The sequence below is a fragment of the Pantherophis guttatus genome, chromosome 2 (genome assembly GCF_059756535.1).
Source record: "Pantherophis guttatus breed Tessera chromosome 2, ASM5975653v1, whole genome shotgun sequence".
NCBI lineage: Eukaryota > Metazoa > Chordata > Lepidosauria > Squamata > Colubridae > Pantherophis > Pantherophis guttatus.
Window position 1 is genome coordinate 76,985,975 of NC_142064.1, and position 16,384 is coordinate 77,002,358.

General features: G+C 37.7%; 1 protein-coding gene across 2 annotated transcripts in view; it reads right to left on the reverse strand.

The window, feature by feature from the left end:
• The window catches only part of TTC39B (tetratricopeptide repeat domain 39B), a 73,542-nt gene that overhangs the window by 9,147 nt on the left and 48,011 nt on the right, over window positions 1-16,384 (reverse strand). For both annotated transcript variants that reach the window (XM_034410468.3, XM_034410469.3), the window contains 7 exons: window positions 15,617-15,748; window positions 14,244-14,320; window positions 10,787-10,854; window positions 5,727-5,791; window positions 4,196-4,301; window positions 3,637-3,702; window positions 1,711-1,819 (listed from right to left, as the gene is read on the reverse strand). In XM_034410468.3, the coding sequence (XP_034266359.2) occupies window positions 1,711-1,819; window positions 3,637-3,702; window positions 4,196-4,301; window positions 5,727-5,791; window positions 10,787-10,854; window positions 14,244-14,320; window positions 15,617-15,748 (623 nt within the window). The remainder of the gene's footprint in view (window positions 1-1,710; window positions 1,820-3,636; window positions 3,703-4,195; window positions 4,302-5,726; window positions 5,792-10,786; window positions 10,855-14,243; window positions 14,321-15,616; window positions 15,749-16,384) is intronic.

The following is a 16,384-nucleotide window of genomic DNA, read 5'->3' on the forward strand; positions in this document are numbered from 1 at the left end:
TCTATGTTAATGAAATGTAATAAAAGTTGTCATAGTACAGGTAGTCCTCAACTTATAACCTTTTAGTGACCATTCAAAGTTACTTCAGCACTGAAAAAAGTGACTTATGACCATTTTTCATACTTATGACAGTTGCAGCATCCCCATGGTCACATGATCAAACTTTGGATGCTTGGCAACTAGCATGTATTTATGACAGTTACAGTGTCCTGAGGTCATGCGATCAGCTTTTGTGACTTTCTGAGAAGCAAAGACAATGGGGAAGCCAGATCCACTTAACAACCATAACCAACTAACTGTTACTAACATAACAACTGCAATGATTCACTTAATAATGGTGTCAGAAAAGGTCGTAAAATGGGGCAAAACTCACTTAACAAATGTCTCACTTAGTAACAAAAATGTTGGCTCAATTGTGGTTGTGAGTTGAGGACAACTTGTAGTAGAGGAAGACATTCACAGTGAAACATAACACTAAAAGATACTATCAAACATTAGTGGTTTTTTTAAAAAAGAAAACATTTTTAAATATGGGTTTTTTTCCTCTTGCTTTTTTAACGAAATGAAGTATCAGGACCATAGTTAAAACGAAAGATGAAGTAGGAATAAAGCCAAAAGGAAATGACTCTCACTTTCTCAAAGCAAAAGTATTGTTTTTCTATCCAGAATCAACATTTATGTAGAAAGATGATCAATTAGAAAAACTGTTAATATAGTTAATAAATGACCAGATTTAACTAAATCTAAAATAAATAATATTCAGTTTATAAGAATTATATGCAATGTTTCAAAGAAATTTTAATTCAGATCTATAATTTCAAAAGAACCTGTTTTTTTTTAATGTAAGATGGCTTTTAAATACAGAAATACAGTCTCTTCCCTGATGAGAGCTAGATAATTTATGAAAGAATGATTGAACTCCTTTAAAATTAAGTTGTAGCTTTTAACCTATTCTTTATCAAAATAACTTCAGTAGTAATGGAGTTTTAATCATTATTTAGGTATCCAATTCTATAAAAATCTCATCTCCCATTCTGTGTGCTGATGGAACTGCTTTATCTTCAAAAAGTGTGTGAATAAAAAAGATCAGAAACCAAAAACTATATCTAATTTTTCCAAACATCTGAAGCAAATGTTAAATAAGAATTAGATATTCATTTGATACATTAGATATTCATTTCTTAATATTACCATAGGTAGTTCAGGGCTAATTTAATTTGCATTCTCTGAATGTTATTTAAATTCCTAATAACATAAATGCTTTGAATTGAAAGGCATCAAGATGATTCAAATTGACATGCCTAATTCCAAAATCCCATCACGCTATTGTTTATAAGAATCCTACATTTTAATTATAAATAAATAAATAAATAAATGATTTCTTTGCTTTGTCATTCTTATTTCCCTCCAAAGATGTGCTACAGACAGACTTCTATCAAATGTTAATAGCAAAAAACACGGGAGCAGGCACTTTTCATCCTATGTAAAACAATTTGTTCCCTTCTTTCTTTTATCAAGATTATAGTTAATTGGGTTAGCACAACCGTCACTAATGTTAACTAATTTATTAACTTAATTTCATTCTATACTGTAAACCTAGCCACTAGTGTTGCTGAAAATACAAACAAAACAAATAAATACTAGGAATTATATTAGAATTTGTGATATACTAAATTATTTTTCACCTATGTATTCATTTTTAATTCTTACCAAGGATTAATGAAACAAAGGTGTGATATAGCAATAAGGTAAAAGTGCACAGTATTGCTCGTAAACTGGGACCAGAAGCTCCTTCCCGTAACTGATGGAGACCATGTTCCTGTCAACAGCCACAAAATTGTACAATATAAGTCACAATAGTCTATCATTTTTATGAATGCTAGTTATTTCAAGAAAACACAAAAAAGAAACTTGTATGAACACAGCAGCAAGTGTTGTGGCCCGTCAGCAGCCTGTGCAGCTAGTAGCTGATTCCGACAGCGAGGAGGCTGGTGTGGTGCTGTGCCAGCAGCCTATGCAGCTGGCACTCAAGTCAGACAATGAGGAGGCTGGAGAAGATGTGGTGCCAGAGGCGGGGATTCAGCCAGGGCCTTCAGAACCTCCAGAAGCTCCCATAAGTGAAGAGGAAGAAGAGGAGGAGCCTCTTCTCGATGCACAGGTGCGCAGAGCTGCCAAAAGGCAGGACTGGTTCCTCAGGAGGAGGTCTCCTCAAGAGTACGGCTTGGGGCTAATTGGCCACTCCCTTAGCCTATTTAAGGAAGGACGACGACTGAGGCAATTTGCAGGGAACAACTTCATTCATTCTCCTTCGCGTCCTGATCTTAGTTCTCTTATCAGTTTCCTGCAAATTGCTTCTGAGCTTTATGCCAACCATAGTAAGATTACGATTATTTATTCTTTGGATTCTTGTAGGCTGTTAAGAAAGTTAATTAACAGCCTTTATCTGAAAAAGACTGATCAAATTTAGTAACTAAGGTTTGTACAGACTTTGTGTGTGCTGCGTTCTTTGGGATCCGTAGTTGGGGCAGAACAGCAAGGTAGAATTCCAACTATGTCAGTATCATTTGCAAGTGAAGTGATGTATGTCTTATGGATTATTCAATGTACTGAATATTATTTGATCCATGACCCTGTTTTATTTAGGTTGTCGATCATGTAGAGCAGGGGTGTCAAACTCGCATCGTCACGGTGGCATTACATAACATATCAGGACCTTTTTCCCCTTTGCTTAGCCGGGCATGGGCATGACCAGCGCGTGATGCATCCAGCCCACGGACCAGGAGTTTGACAGCCCTGCTCTATGTGATCCACAACATAAATAAAAAAGGGTCATGGATCAAAATGCAACTATTTTTGTGTTCAAGTGAATGCACGTAAAGGCCCCCCTCAAGCCTTCACACCTCATTCCCAGGAGAGAGGTGGGGTCAATGTGGGGTGCACCATTGTTTTCTCTCCACTTTCAGGCACAGGGCTAAGTCTATGACAATTTACCATGGCCGACTTGCCATAGCCAACTCACCATGGCGAACTCACTACATCCAACTTGTCACTAGTATCAAAGGAATGGTGGAATTGAAACATTTAAGGATGCAAAAGGAGGGACAGAATGAAATGTAAATGACAAAAATTTAAAAAGTTTTTATTTTATATTGAATAACTAAATTGAATTGTTAAATTGTCCTGCAGTGAGTTGTTCTGCGGCAAATTGGCTGTGGTGAGTTGGCCATGGCAAGTTGCCAATGGCAAGTTTGCTTGTGGCAAATTGTCCCATTCTGACAAGGCTATAGACAGGAGACAGAGAGGAAATATATACATTGTTCACTGAAGAAAGGAGAGAAAGTAAACAAAGAAACCAGTCAAAGGGTAAGTTCTGTTAATAGAACAATTTTGTTAGCAGTTGGTGACAGCAATTATATCCCATTATTTGTAAAATCTGCTTTATTAAAAGCAATAGTAATAAAAATATTGAAGATTTTAAAACTAAAGATTTAAATACTTTGTGTCACCTACATCTCATATCCCTATAATCAGATAGTCAATGAAATCTGAAGATGATCCAGATGCATCAATTATTTATTCCTGTCCTGACAAGCAGAGCTCGTAAACTGTTTTAAAAATTCATAACAAATGTAATACCCTATTGCCTGAAAACCCAATAAATTCAAGAAGTCGAAGAATTCTTCCTGGTAAAAGGGACAGCATCTGCAAAAAGGAAAGAAACAAAGATTCCATCTGTTTTTAATACAGCAGAAAAAACAAATATTTAAGTTATAGCATAATAGCTTTAAAAATGTTCAGCACAATCTTCAAATAACATTAATAAAGGCCAAATGACTTGATGTTATGTTTTTTTACACTTAGCATTTCTTTTTTTAATTGTATGTGGGGAATTGTATAATTTAATGGTTTTATACTGTAGACTTTGTTTAAACTTGTTTTCTGCCCAGAGCCATGGTGAGAGGAACAACCATATAAATCTAAAACAATTAAATAAATAAAAAATCCCTCAGTCAGTTCTGTATTCAAATAAAACAGTAAAACAACAAATCATAAGATGCATATGTACAGTTATTTTAAAAATTGTACAGGGTGTAATGAAAGCACAATAATGTTTTGAAAGGTACAATATAATGCACTTGTTTTAAATAGTTCATGCATCAAAAGTTCGATTACACATTGGAAGGAATGCTCATACCAGATTGAAAGCTCCTATTCCTAGTTGTACTCCGCCTTCAAACTGGTGGAATATTTCATTCCTGACTTTGCTGCTTTGGGCCATCTGCAGAACCTGAAGGCATTCCCTTTTGATCAACAAAACAAATCATGCTAACTTAGATAATAGCAATGATAATATTAACTATTATTATTTCAAAGATTTAGTTTACTATGCTATACCCTACATCATGGGTGTCGCTTGGTTGGATTGCAATGAGTGAACAGGAATATGAAATATATAATATAATGAATAGATATAAATAACAAACTTCCTTTTTAAATATTAATTATATCTTGTGGGGCCACATTACTAACCGCCCAGGAATGCATGCCTGTCCTACATCTTTATCTAAATTTAAATTTACAGATACTTGCCACACCAACATTATCATAAAAATTCACATCTATTTAAGCAATTTCCATTATTTTCTATTCTAGAATTCCAAAATCTATGATTTCAGAGTAATTTGACCAATGACACCCAGTATTTGCCTACTTACATTGTAATATCAGTGTATTAAATGCTTACTTAGTATCTTTATAAATTTACAAATCTGAAAAAGGAGGCATAAGGGGGAAAGAAAGGGGAAAAGACTATTACAAGCTCTCACAAGGGGTATTTTTTGTAAGTATAAACTTATTTTCTATATAATTCCTGACAACCTCATTTAAAATCAGATCCCAGGGTTTTTTTAAACTGAAATACATATAAATACTGTCAAAGATCTATAATCTCATATTATAGATCTATAATCTCATATTAGCTACAATCCCTAGCTAATTTGATGAAATGGAAAAACATTACAATCAGGAGTTTATAATTTCTGATACCGTTTTTAGATTCATTCATATCCACACCATGCCTGCTTAATTTCACCCATGTCTATCCCTATTTCTTTATACTATTTTTTTATATAAAGATCCTATTTCTTTATATAGAAACACAATATTTTGTGTCTTCTATAATCACCTGTGTATTTTAAATGGCAGAATCACACAATTGGAAGTAACCCTAGATATCTTGTGGCCCTGCTTAGCATATGATGTAACCATAACCTTTTGCATATCTAGCAGTAAGGATGGCACTGAGCCAAGCTTAATTCCTGGTGTCTGCAACCCTGCAGTTTTCTTAATAATGTTATGGAAATGATTTGCCAATAGAAAGTAATTCACAAGCAATTACCATTGGTATCAGAAAATATAAAACAATCCAAATATATATATATAGATTTATCATTATTATTTATGTTTTGTTCTGCTTTATCTTTGTAAATTCATAGTCATATTCTATTCTTGTCTTCGATCTTCCATCTGGCATAATTTTTAAAGGAGAGGGGAGTAAATAAAGGCAGGACTGAGATCACTGCCAAAATGATAGAATTGTAAAAAAAAAATTTAATCCAGGAAATTTCCCCCCACTATTTCAACCTACGATGGGGAATTAATTTACTGAAACATAAAACACGAACAGACATAATACACAGCCAAAGTGAAATACTATATGAGCGTACTTATATATTTGATAACTTGTTCTGATTTTCAAGCCACCTTTGATGAAATTGATCATATTTTCATCCTGGAAGAAAAATACACTTTAAATTAAATAATGAATAAAATAGTACAGCTGTATACATCATACTCATGGATTTTTAAAATGAATAAACACTATAAAATGTATATTTTGAAAATAGCTTTAAAAATTAAATGTTCACACACACACACACTTCTAAATATATATAGAAGAATGTGAAAGCTATTCTTAACCAAGAGACTTCATTAAAGAAATCACTGAGAAACAAAACATTATGGAACAAATTGAAGTAACATATGATAACACTAGATGGTGCTAAAAGTAAATGATAATAAAAATAACAAGAACTGTAATATTAGTTACAGTAACAACATTATTACTTTACTTTACTTTACTTTATTCAAATTTCTATACCGCCCTTCTCCTTTCGGACTCAGGGCGGTGAACAGCCAAGATAAAAACATCTATACAAAACATCACAGTTAAAAAATAAAGTTAAAATAATTTATAAATTTGGCCCATAATTTAAAACTTGTCAATTTAAAATCAATATTAAAATTTTAAAACTAACCCTAAAATCAAGACAGACCGGCTAACTGGAAAAAATAAGTTTTTAGGGCCCGACGAAAAATCCAAAGGTCGGAGATCACTCGTATCTCTGGGGGTAGATTGTTCCATAGGGTAGGTGCCACCACAGAGAAGGCTCTCCTCCTGGGGGTCGTCAGCCGGCATTGTCTGGCCGACGGCACCCTGAGGAGGCCCTCTCTGTGGGAGCGAACCGGCCGGTGGGAGGCTATTGGTGGCAGAAGGCGGTCCCGTAAGTACCCTGGCCCTAAGCCATGGAGCGCTTTAAAGGTGATCACCAACACCTTGAAGCGCACCCGGAAGTCCACCGGAAGCCAATGCAGCTCGCGCAGGAGGAGTCACATGGGAGCGCCCCGTCGCTCCCATAATCCCCCGCGCAGCCGCATTCTGCACCAGTTGGAGCCTCCGGGTGTACCCCAAGGGGAGCCCCATGTAGAGAGCGTTACAATAGTCCAGACGAGAAGTGACGAGTGCTTGAGTGACCGTGCGTAGGGAGTCCCGGTCCAGAAAGGGGCGCAACTGGCGTATCAGGCGAACCTGACAAAAAGCCCCCCTGGCCACGGCTGTCATATGCCCTTCTAAAGACAGCCGCGCATCCAGGAGGACACCCAAGTTGCGGGCCCTCTCCGTGGGGGCCAATGATTCGCCCCCAATAACCAGCGATGGCGTCAGCTGGCTATACCGGGACGCCGGCAGCCACAGCCACTCGGTCTTGGAAGGGTTGAGTCGAAGCCTGTTTCTCCCCATCCAGACCCGCACGGCCTCCAGGCACTGGGACATCACTTCCAAGGCATCATTGGGATGGTCTGGGGTGGAAATGTACAGCTGAGTATCATCAGCGTACTGATGGAACTCCACCCCAAAACCACGGATGATCTCACCCAGCGGCTTCACATAAATGTTGAACAGGAGGGGCGAGAGGACCGACCCTTGCGGCACCCCACAAACAAGGCGCCTTGGGGTCGACCGCTGCCCCCCTGTCAACACGGATTGCGACCGGTCGGAGAGATAGGAGGAGAACCACCGCAAAACGGTGCCCCCCACTCCCAGTCCCTCCAGCCGGCGCAACATGATACCATGGTCGATGGTATCAAAAGCCGCTGAGAGGTCTAATAGGACCAGGATAGAGGAAGAACCCCTATCCCGGGCTCTCCAGAGATCATCCACCAACGCGACCAATGCCGTATCCGTGCTGTACCCAGGTCTGAAGCTGGACTGGAGCGGATCCAGATAGACAGCTTCATCCAGGTACTGGGGAAGCTGTCGCGCCACCACACTCTCAACAACCTTCGCAATAAAGCGAAGGTTGGAGACTGGACGATAGTTAGCCAAAACAGCCGGGTCCAGGGATGGCTTCTTGAGGAGAGGCCTCACCACCGCCTCTTTCAAGGCGGCCGGCAGGACACCCTCGCTCAAAGAAGCATTAATAATCCCCTGGAGCCAGCCTCGTGTAACCTCCCAGGAAGCCAGCACCAACCAGGAGGGACACGGGTCCAATAAACATGTGGTTGCGTTCAGCCGCCCCAAGATCCTGTCCACGTCCTCGGGAGCCACAGGATCGAACTCCTCCCAGATAACACTCTCAAGGCCTGCCTCAGTCATCTCGTCTGAACTAACCCAGTCGGCGGCCAAGTCTTCCCGAATCTGAGTTATTTTATCATCCAGATACTGTACAAAATCCTCAGCTCGGCCCTGCAAGGGGTCCTCCCGCGCTCCCAGATGGAGGAGGGAGCGGGTCACCCTAAACAGGGCGGCTGGGCGGTTATCTGATGACGCAATAAGAGCGGCAAAATAGCTAGATTTCGCCGCTTTTATCGCCACTAGGTAGGTCTTAATATGAGACCTTACCAGTGTCAAGTCAGACTCGGAACGACTGGCCCTCCAACCGCTCTCTAGGCGTCTTTTCCGGCGTTTCATCACCCTCAGCTCCTCGGAAAACCAAGGAGCTAAGTGAGTTCGGAGCCGGGTCAGAGGCCGCAAAGGCACGACCCGGTCCAAAGCCCCGGCAGCCGCCCTATCCCAGGCGGCCACCAGGTCGTCAGCCGAGTCATGAGCTAGAGTCTCAGGAAATGGCCCAAGCTCCATCTGGAACCTATCAGGGTCCATCAGGCGCCTGGGGCGGAACCACCTGGTCGGTTCCGCCTCCCTGCGACGGGGTACAGCGGTCAGAAAGTCAAGTCGAAGGAGCGAGTGGTCAGACCATGACAAGGGTTCAATAGCTACATCCCCTATATCAAGGCCACTCAACCACTGACCAGAGATAAAAACTAAGTCCAGAGTGTGTCCCCCCATATGAGTAGGGCCGTGAATTACTTGGGTCAGGTCCATGGCCGTCATGGAAGCCATGAACTCCCGAGCTACCTCAGATGTCTCACCGATGGATGGCAGGTTGAAATCCCTCATGACCACAAGTCTGGGGGTATCAGCCGCCACCTCGGCTATAACATTGAGGAGTTCGGGCAGGGTCGTTGCCACGTGGCAGGGAGCCAGGTACGTGATCAACAGACCCATCTGCACCCCACGACCCCACTTCACAAAAAGGGACTCACATCCGGCTATCTGAGGTACAGTGGTCTCCCTCGGATCAAGACCTTCTTTTAAAATGACCGCCACCCCCCCGCCCCTGCCCTGAGCTCTCGGCTGATGAAATGCACGGAAGCCTGATGGGCACATCTCCACGAGGGGAACTCCCCCCTCATGGCCCAACCAGGTCTCCGTGATACCTGCCAGGTCAACAAAGCTTGGCATTTCCAGAATCTTTTGATTAGTAAACAGAATTCTTCAGCAATTTCCACTTGTTATCTTTACACAAAAGGTACAATTTCTGTATGATTCCAGTTTTAGTATATGAATGGTATTATGCAATATGATTCATAATTAGTTAATAACTAATAGTTTATATCAAATATGCTCATCTTGAAAATATAGGAACGTTAAGCTTGTAATGTAGTTGTACTTGTACTGAAGTACTTGTACTTGTACTGAAGTACAACCCTACTTATTTTTAATAGGCTGTACTGTTGATTTTTAAGATATTCCTAAATATGAATTTGATAAAACATTTGATAAATATTTAATGATAAAAGATTCTGACTCTGAACACATACTTCAGGTCTATGAATACAAGGATTGCACAAAAGCTTCAATAGAGTATAATCATGAACAATTATTTTACTATTTACTGAGTTCTTTGACAGTTTACAAAGATGATCCTGCATATATATTTACTGAAGATTAAGAGAGAGGGCTTAATTGTAGAAATTCTGGCTTTCAGACACATTTCTCACTCCTATCAAATAAGTATCATTTGAATAACAACCAAGTTGCCAGATTCAACATGTTCTAAGCAGCCTGTTTAGCAAGATCTGATATTTCAATACATAACAGGCAAAGAATATCTTTAGCTTTATTGCTTGATTGTACTGTAAGTTCTTCCTTACTTATTAGTTTTTTTATCAGAGCCATATCTGATCTGATAAAGAGTGCCCTCTTGCAAGCTGATTTTTGCAACCTAAGGAGTAAATCTCACTATCAAACTTCTATATAATTGTGTATGTAGGATAGCAAAGTTCACCAGCAAAGACAGAATATTAATCAACTGTATAAATAGGATTTATATTCAAAATCAGAATGTTATTTCTTCGCTGAGAGCCACAATTTTGGAGTTGGTTAACAGCATTCCAATGCAGAACCAATCCCCAACACCTTTTCCTAAAGTCACACACATACAGAAGATGTGGATAAATATGGAAGCTAAGTCAGATTTGGCCAGAAAAACATTTTATTGAAATTTAGAATCCATGATTATAGGATGGGTAAAAAGGCTTTCCATCTATCATTACAGGAAACAGAATGGCAAGAGTCATTACTGTATCTATAATGTAGCATGGTGTTTTTTTAGCACAGGAGAAAAGCAAACAGGTTGGTTCCAAAGCACGAGCAAACAAGGAAGAAATTGATAATGTCTGTCTATGAAGCAGGATGTGTTTCAGGTGAGAACATCTCAAAAAGAACACAGTCACATCTAACGCTGTAGAAACTGGCAAGACAATCTTGTATAGAAGCAAGTGATAATTCCATATAAGACATTTGGGCAACAATATTTCTGAACATTATAGTATGCATACAGAATTTATGGCTTCCAAATTTCTGTAATATTTGATGGAAGAATCTCATGGATAAGAAAAAAGTGTGTGCTGAAGATAATTTGCCAGATGACTTCACTGAGATTCACAAATCCTACTTTAGCTTTTAAAAGTAAATGCAAACTGCTTTCACTACTGAAATTCTAATCTTTCTCCATGTCTTAATATTAATAAATTCATACTTGTATCTGAATGTCTTGCCTCAGAAAGGCAATAGCAAGATACCAAAGAAAATTTTGTTTTTAAAGTCCTATATTCTAATAGATTGGCAATATATACACAAACTATATTACTTGTACACTATATTTACCTGTACAAATGTCAAGGCTGCTTTCTGCAGTAAACATTCAGCATAACAGAGTTCTGCATGCATTTCCTCTATTAAAAAAGAAATACGTATATATGTATATATATATATATATATCTAGTACCCAGCATTTTTATTAAAGCAAGAAATGCTAAAAACCAAAAGGCATTCCACAAAATATTGCTGTATTCTCACATTTGTATTGTTTTTTAAATTGACTAACGTTATTTCTCTTACGTTAGCCTTTAATTTCATATACTTTTTCTAACCAGTTATCTTTTCTCCCTATTATTTAATCAAACACTGAAGATATGTGTCTCTTTACTATTTTTGCAAACTGTTTTGCTTTATGTTAATGTTTTTATTGTTTCTATAATATACATTATGTTTTTAATCAAATACTTTTAGTTTATCTGGTAGCCCAAATAATTTTTTAAAGTATTTTACATAGATAAAAATAATTCTAAGTAAAGCTGAAAATAATTCATAAACCAGACCAATACTGGTATAGAGGTCAAGGGAATCAAGGCTTGTTAAAATCCCTTGAAAATTTGTACCTGAAATCTAAACCAGGATTTTGGAAAGCTTTTTATGTTGAGATGGTGTAAGTTGTTTGGGTTTTGTTTTGTTTTTAAATCACATAATGAAACAACTGCACCAATATTTACTTGGAGAACTAACACTGAGCCTGTAGAAATAATGATGACATTTTAACTGTTTTGGCAGTTCTTAAAGTTCTTAAGACATAAAGAAGAAATGATATCGAAAATATGTACTGTATTTGGTTACAAAGAAATATAAATATACATGCAATCCATTCCAATTGTTCAGGAAAGCTTGCTGAATACATATGAAAGGCTTATAAGGACACATACAGCATATACAGTATACAGCATATACAGTAAGAGCCTTGGTGGCGCAGCAGACTAAAGCACTGTTAAGTAACACCAGCTGCCTGCAATTACTGCAAGTTCAAATCTCACCAGGTTCAAGGGTGACTTAGCCTTCCATCCTTTCGAGGTAAGTAAAATGAGGACCCGGTTTGTGGGGGCAATAAGCTGACTTTGTATAAAAAAGAACACTGCTTGCGGGGGGGAGGGGGGAAAGCCCTACTAAGCAGGTATATACAAAAGTATGAAGGCTATTGCTTAACGCATTGTAAGCCGCCCGGCATATAAATCGAACCAATAAATAAATAAATAACATATAATACTTAAGGCAACACCTACCAGTAGCAACATTGGTTCTTTACTATGGTCACTAATCAGAATACAACAAATTGACATCCAATGGGACGCAATAGTTTTATAACTAGATCATCAAAGCAATCAAATTGCACTTGGTTTTACAAACATGTAACCAAATTAGATAATGTTTATAGAAACCGAGTACTAGTCTGTGTATTTAACTTTACATAGAATAGGTAAGAATTTACTGAGTACTTTGGTGAATAAGTGATGATAAAATGGGTCGTTTGACCCTTATAAAACAATAAAATTTAGCAGCAGGATATGAAGTATGGATTCAATAGGCCCTTATCCAGAAGGGTCCAATTGTAATTCACTTGGATTTCTTTTTATTAGCTTGTTTGGAACACTTGGGGCCATCAGAAAGTATCCATATACCGTTAAAACACTTGTTCTTGTAACCTTTAACTGGGCAAAAGGCAACAATTTTTGAACCAAATTATCTCAAATGGGCTAATTTATAGAACATGTCCAAAATTTGGGATCAAGGACTCCGGTGGAATTGAAATTTGGTAAATTTTATAAAACATTTAATGACATAAAAATTATCATAAAATTATGACATCATCCAAAATGGCATAAAGCATTTCCTGTGATGATGTTTGACTGTGCTATAGGATTATAACTGTTATTTTTCATGCATTTTGGATGATGTAATGTTGATGTAGGGGACGTGGTGGCTCAGTGGCTAAAACGCTGAGCTTGTCAATCAGAAAGGTCAGCAGTTTGGCAATTCAAATCACTAGTGCCACGTAACGGAGTGAGCTCCCGTTACGTGCCCCAGCTTCTGTCAACCTAGCAGTTTAAAAACATGTAAAAATGCAAATAGAAAAATAGGGACCACTTTGGTGGGAAGGTAACAGCGTTCTGTGCGCCTTTGGTGTTTAATCATGCCGGGCACATGACCATGGAATCATCATCAGACAGCGCTGGCTCTTCAGTTAAGAAACGGAAATGAACACTGCCCCCTAGAGTCGGGAACAACTAGCATGCATGTACAAGGGGAACCTTTACCTTTACCTAATGTTGATCTGCCTTGCATTTAGTAGAATTATAAAAATTCATAGGCAAATATTTGGAGTATTTTACCTGATTTATAATCTGGTTTTTAGCTGCCAAGTTTCTAGGTTGCTTTGTGAAAATTAGGATCATCATATCAGAATTCAATGTGGCCACTGGGAACATGGTGGGAACTTCCGGAATTGGGCTACATGGCTGTGCGATTAAGCGATCCTTCCAGTGCTGCAAAAGGCTCCAGAGTTCTTCAAAAGGTAAATGAGGAGAAGAATGTGAGGCTTGGTGGGGTAGAATCAGGCTTAAGGCCTGCAGGACCCGTGGGAGGAAGAAAAGGCCTGTGGGGACCCAATGGCTGTACACAAAAGCCATAAATAGCTTTTATGGGTGGTTGATGTAACTTTGAACAGCCATAAAGCAATCAGTCCTATGTCACAGACTAGCTGTAATGGCTAGACTGCAGTCCTTTGATACTGTGCATGATATAGATGAACAAGGAAGCAAATTCAGAGGTGCACCATTCCATATTACTGTGTAAAATTTCAGCAATAACAAAATTATTACATGGGTCATTGCCAGACTTATGTGTTTTATAGGTGTTTTATAAGGCCTGTTATATCAGAGCTTGTAGCATCCGTCAGTTAGAAAGTTAATTAATACTGAACTCTAAATTATATTCAGGCACGTCTTCTTGTGCACATAATGTCCTAAAATGCCCTCCACATTGTTGCCAGTGTAAGGAAATGAAAGGGGCCTATTAATTGAATGAGCAACATCTAAACCAACATTAAAATTAAATGTTAAGATTTATAAAATATTAACTATTGATAATCAACTTTTAGGCTCCCATGGTTTTTAGATTTTTAAGGGTGAAGATTGGGACAGTTTGCCATCCAGAAAACAATTTGGGTGTGATTCGCATCCTTTGACACCAAAGTTTCACAAGGCAGATCAAAACAGAACCCTGATATGCTGATAATCTGGGCAGGATTTTTTCTTTCTACAGAAGTGAAAAAAGTTAAACATATCTTTAAATAAAAATAAAGAAAGCACACCTCCCATGATATTTGAGTTTTAGACTATTTTGCAAATGTTGTACATATTTTTCACCATGTGTGCATTTATATGTGTGAAAAATATATACAACTTTTTGCAAAATAGACTAAAATATCATGGGATGTCTGCATATATATTCTTACCTTCACTCAGCTGATCTGCAGACTGTTTTGAAACCAAACTGGATAATGATTCCACCACTGTGTTTCTTTTTCTAAACCTATATCAACATAAATGACAAAAACACACTTTTAGCCTCTTTGTTTAATTAAAGCAACTATCATAAAAAACAAAGAATCCTAAACAGAATCCTAAAAAGAGCCAAAGTCAAAGTCCAATGAATAAGATCAAAATAGCCAGAGCAACAGTCCCACACATCTGTCCAGACTGACGAACTGAGTCAAAAGCTGGAGCCCTAACAACAGGGGCGGGACTTAAGAATTATGACAGATTCAGTCCATCAATCTGAACAGACGAGTACAACCCATGCCTGGCTGCTGGCTCCACCCACAATGGAGAACACATTGTACTATTGCACAAATAATTTCCAATAACATGATGCTAAGAAAACACAAATTTGCCCACCTGCTAGGGGAATAAGGGATTGGAGCCAGAAGATTATGGACATTTTCATACAACTGCTTTGCTGTGTTGTGCTTCAATCTTGGAGCCAGAAATAAGTAATGCTTCCTTAAATCTTGTCATTCTCACAATACACCCTACACACACACACACACACACACACACACACCAGAATAGCGTGCCCCATGTTACTCTACATACCTCTTAGTTGCAACATTTTAAGGTTGTGACTGTTGGTGAAATTCTACTCCCACTCACCATTAGCTGCAATCTGAAAAGCTACTTTGAATTGGTATACACAATGTTCTAGTTACTCTTTGCACTGCATTTTTTCTCTTTGTTCTGGGACAAGCAGGTTATGTGGATTAGCTCTATGTGATTTGATAGATAGTACAAGCTCTAGAGATATCTCAATTACTTGGCTACTGCAGTGTTATAATCTGAGGGATATCTGTAGTAAAGTTTTAAAATGTAGCAAAGATATTACTTAATTTTGAGAAGGGGAGGGCAAAGACAATAGATCCAGGTTTGTTTTTTAATGGATTCAACAGCAGATTTAAAATTTGAAAATTGCCATTTCTTTTTCATCCAACTTCATTGTTATAAAAATCATACAAATATTAATAATGAAAATGTTGAGCTTTCTCTGTTAAAATAACAAATACCTTTTTCTTTCCAAATTAACTAGAGCCCTACCATAAAAGTCAGCTGGGTGACCTTGGGCTAGTCCCTTTCTCTCTGCCCAACCCATCTCACATGGTTGTTGTAGTGGAGTGAATAGGAGGAGAAAGGGTGTTGGATATATTCTGTCTTATTTGTAAAAATAATAGAGGGAGGATATAAACAAACATATATTTTTCATTACATAATTAAATAATATCAATCCTGATTATGTCAATACTGCAAGAATGTTCATAAAATTGTTCCATCTTACTTTTGACAAGTTTGTAAAGCTTCTTTCATTGTACACAGTCCCATTTGGATATCTTGTTGTTCAAATGTCATTGCTGCTTGAATAACTAATATAGTGCTATAACCTAGGGCATGGTACATGCTATCTTTAGACCTATTTTGAAAATAAAATATAAAAACAGTGATAAGAAACCCAATTACAATTGTCAAAAACAAAAGTGAAATTTTACATAATTTTTACAATACAGTTTATTTTTAAAATGCTACTTTGTATTCAATGTAATATTTTGAGCCAAGCCTATAAAATTCTTTAAATTATTCATTTTCTTTATTTGGGAATTATTTTGGAGTCCAATCTCCTTTATTATTTGCTTTTCAAAGAATATGTGAATACCCCCATATCAAAATATGAGCTAAAATATTAATTTTAAGTAAAACAATCAGGAACACTTTTTGCCTGGGGTTCCTAGACCTTACAATATTGTGATGACCTCTCTCCCATAAAAGTAATTATCACATGAGGTAAGTGCTGGCAAGAAATCAATATGCAATTTTTAATAAATAAAATTTAATCTTTTTATATCAAAAAGAATAAAAACTTACAACTCTATAAAACACTGAAAACAAAAACACATTTTGTTTTTTTGACAAAATGACAAGTCTGAATGAATAAAGCTTAAGTATTTTGTAAAATAAATAAAAATAGGGGTATTTTAAAAGTTCGTTTTAAAAATCACACTTTATAGCAAAAGACTAGTTTAAAAAACACAATATTGTTTCATGAAATCCT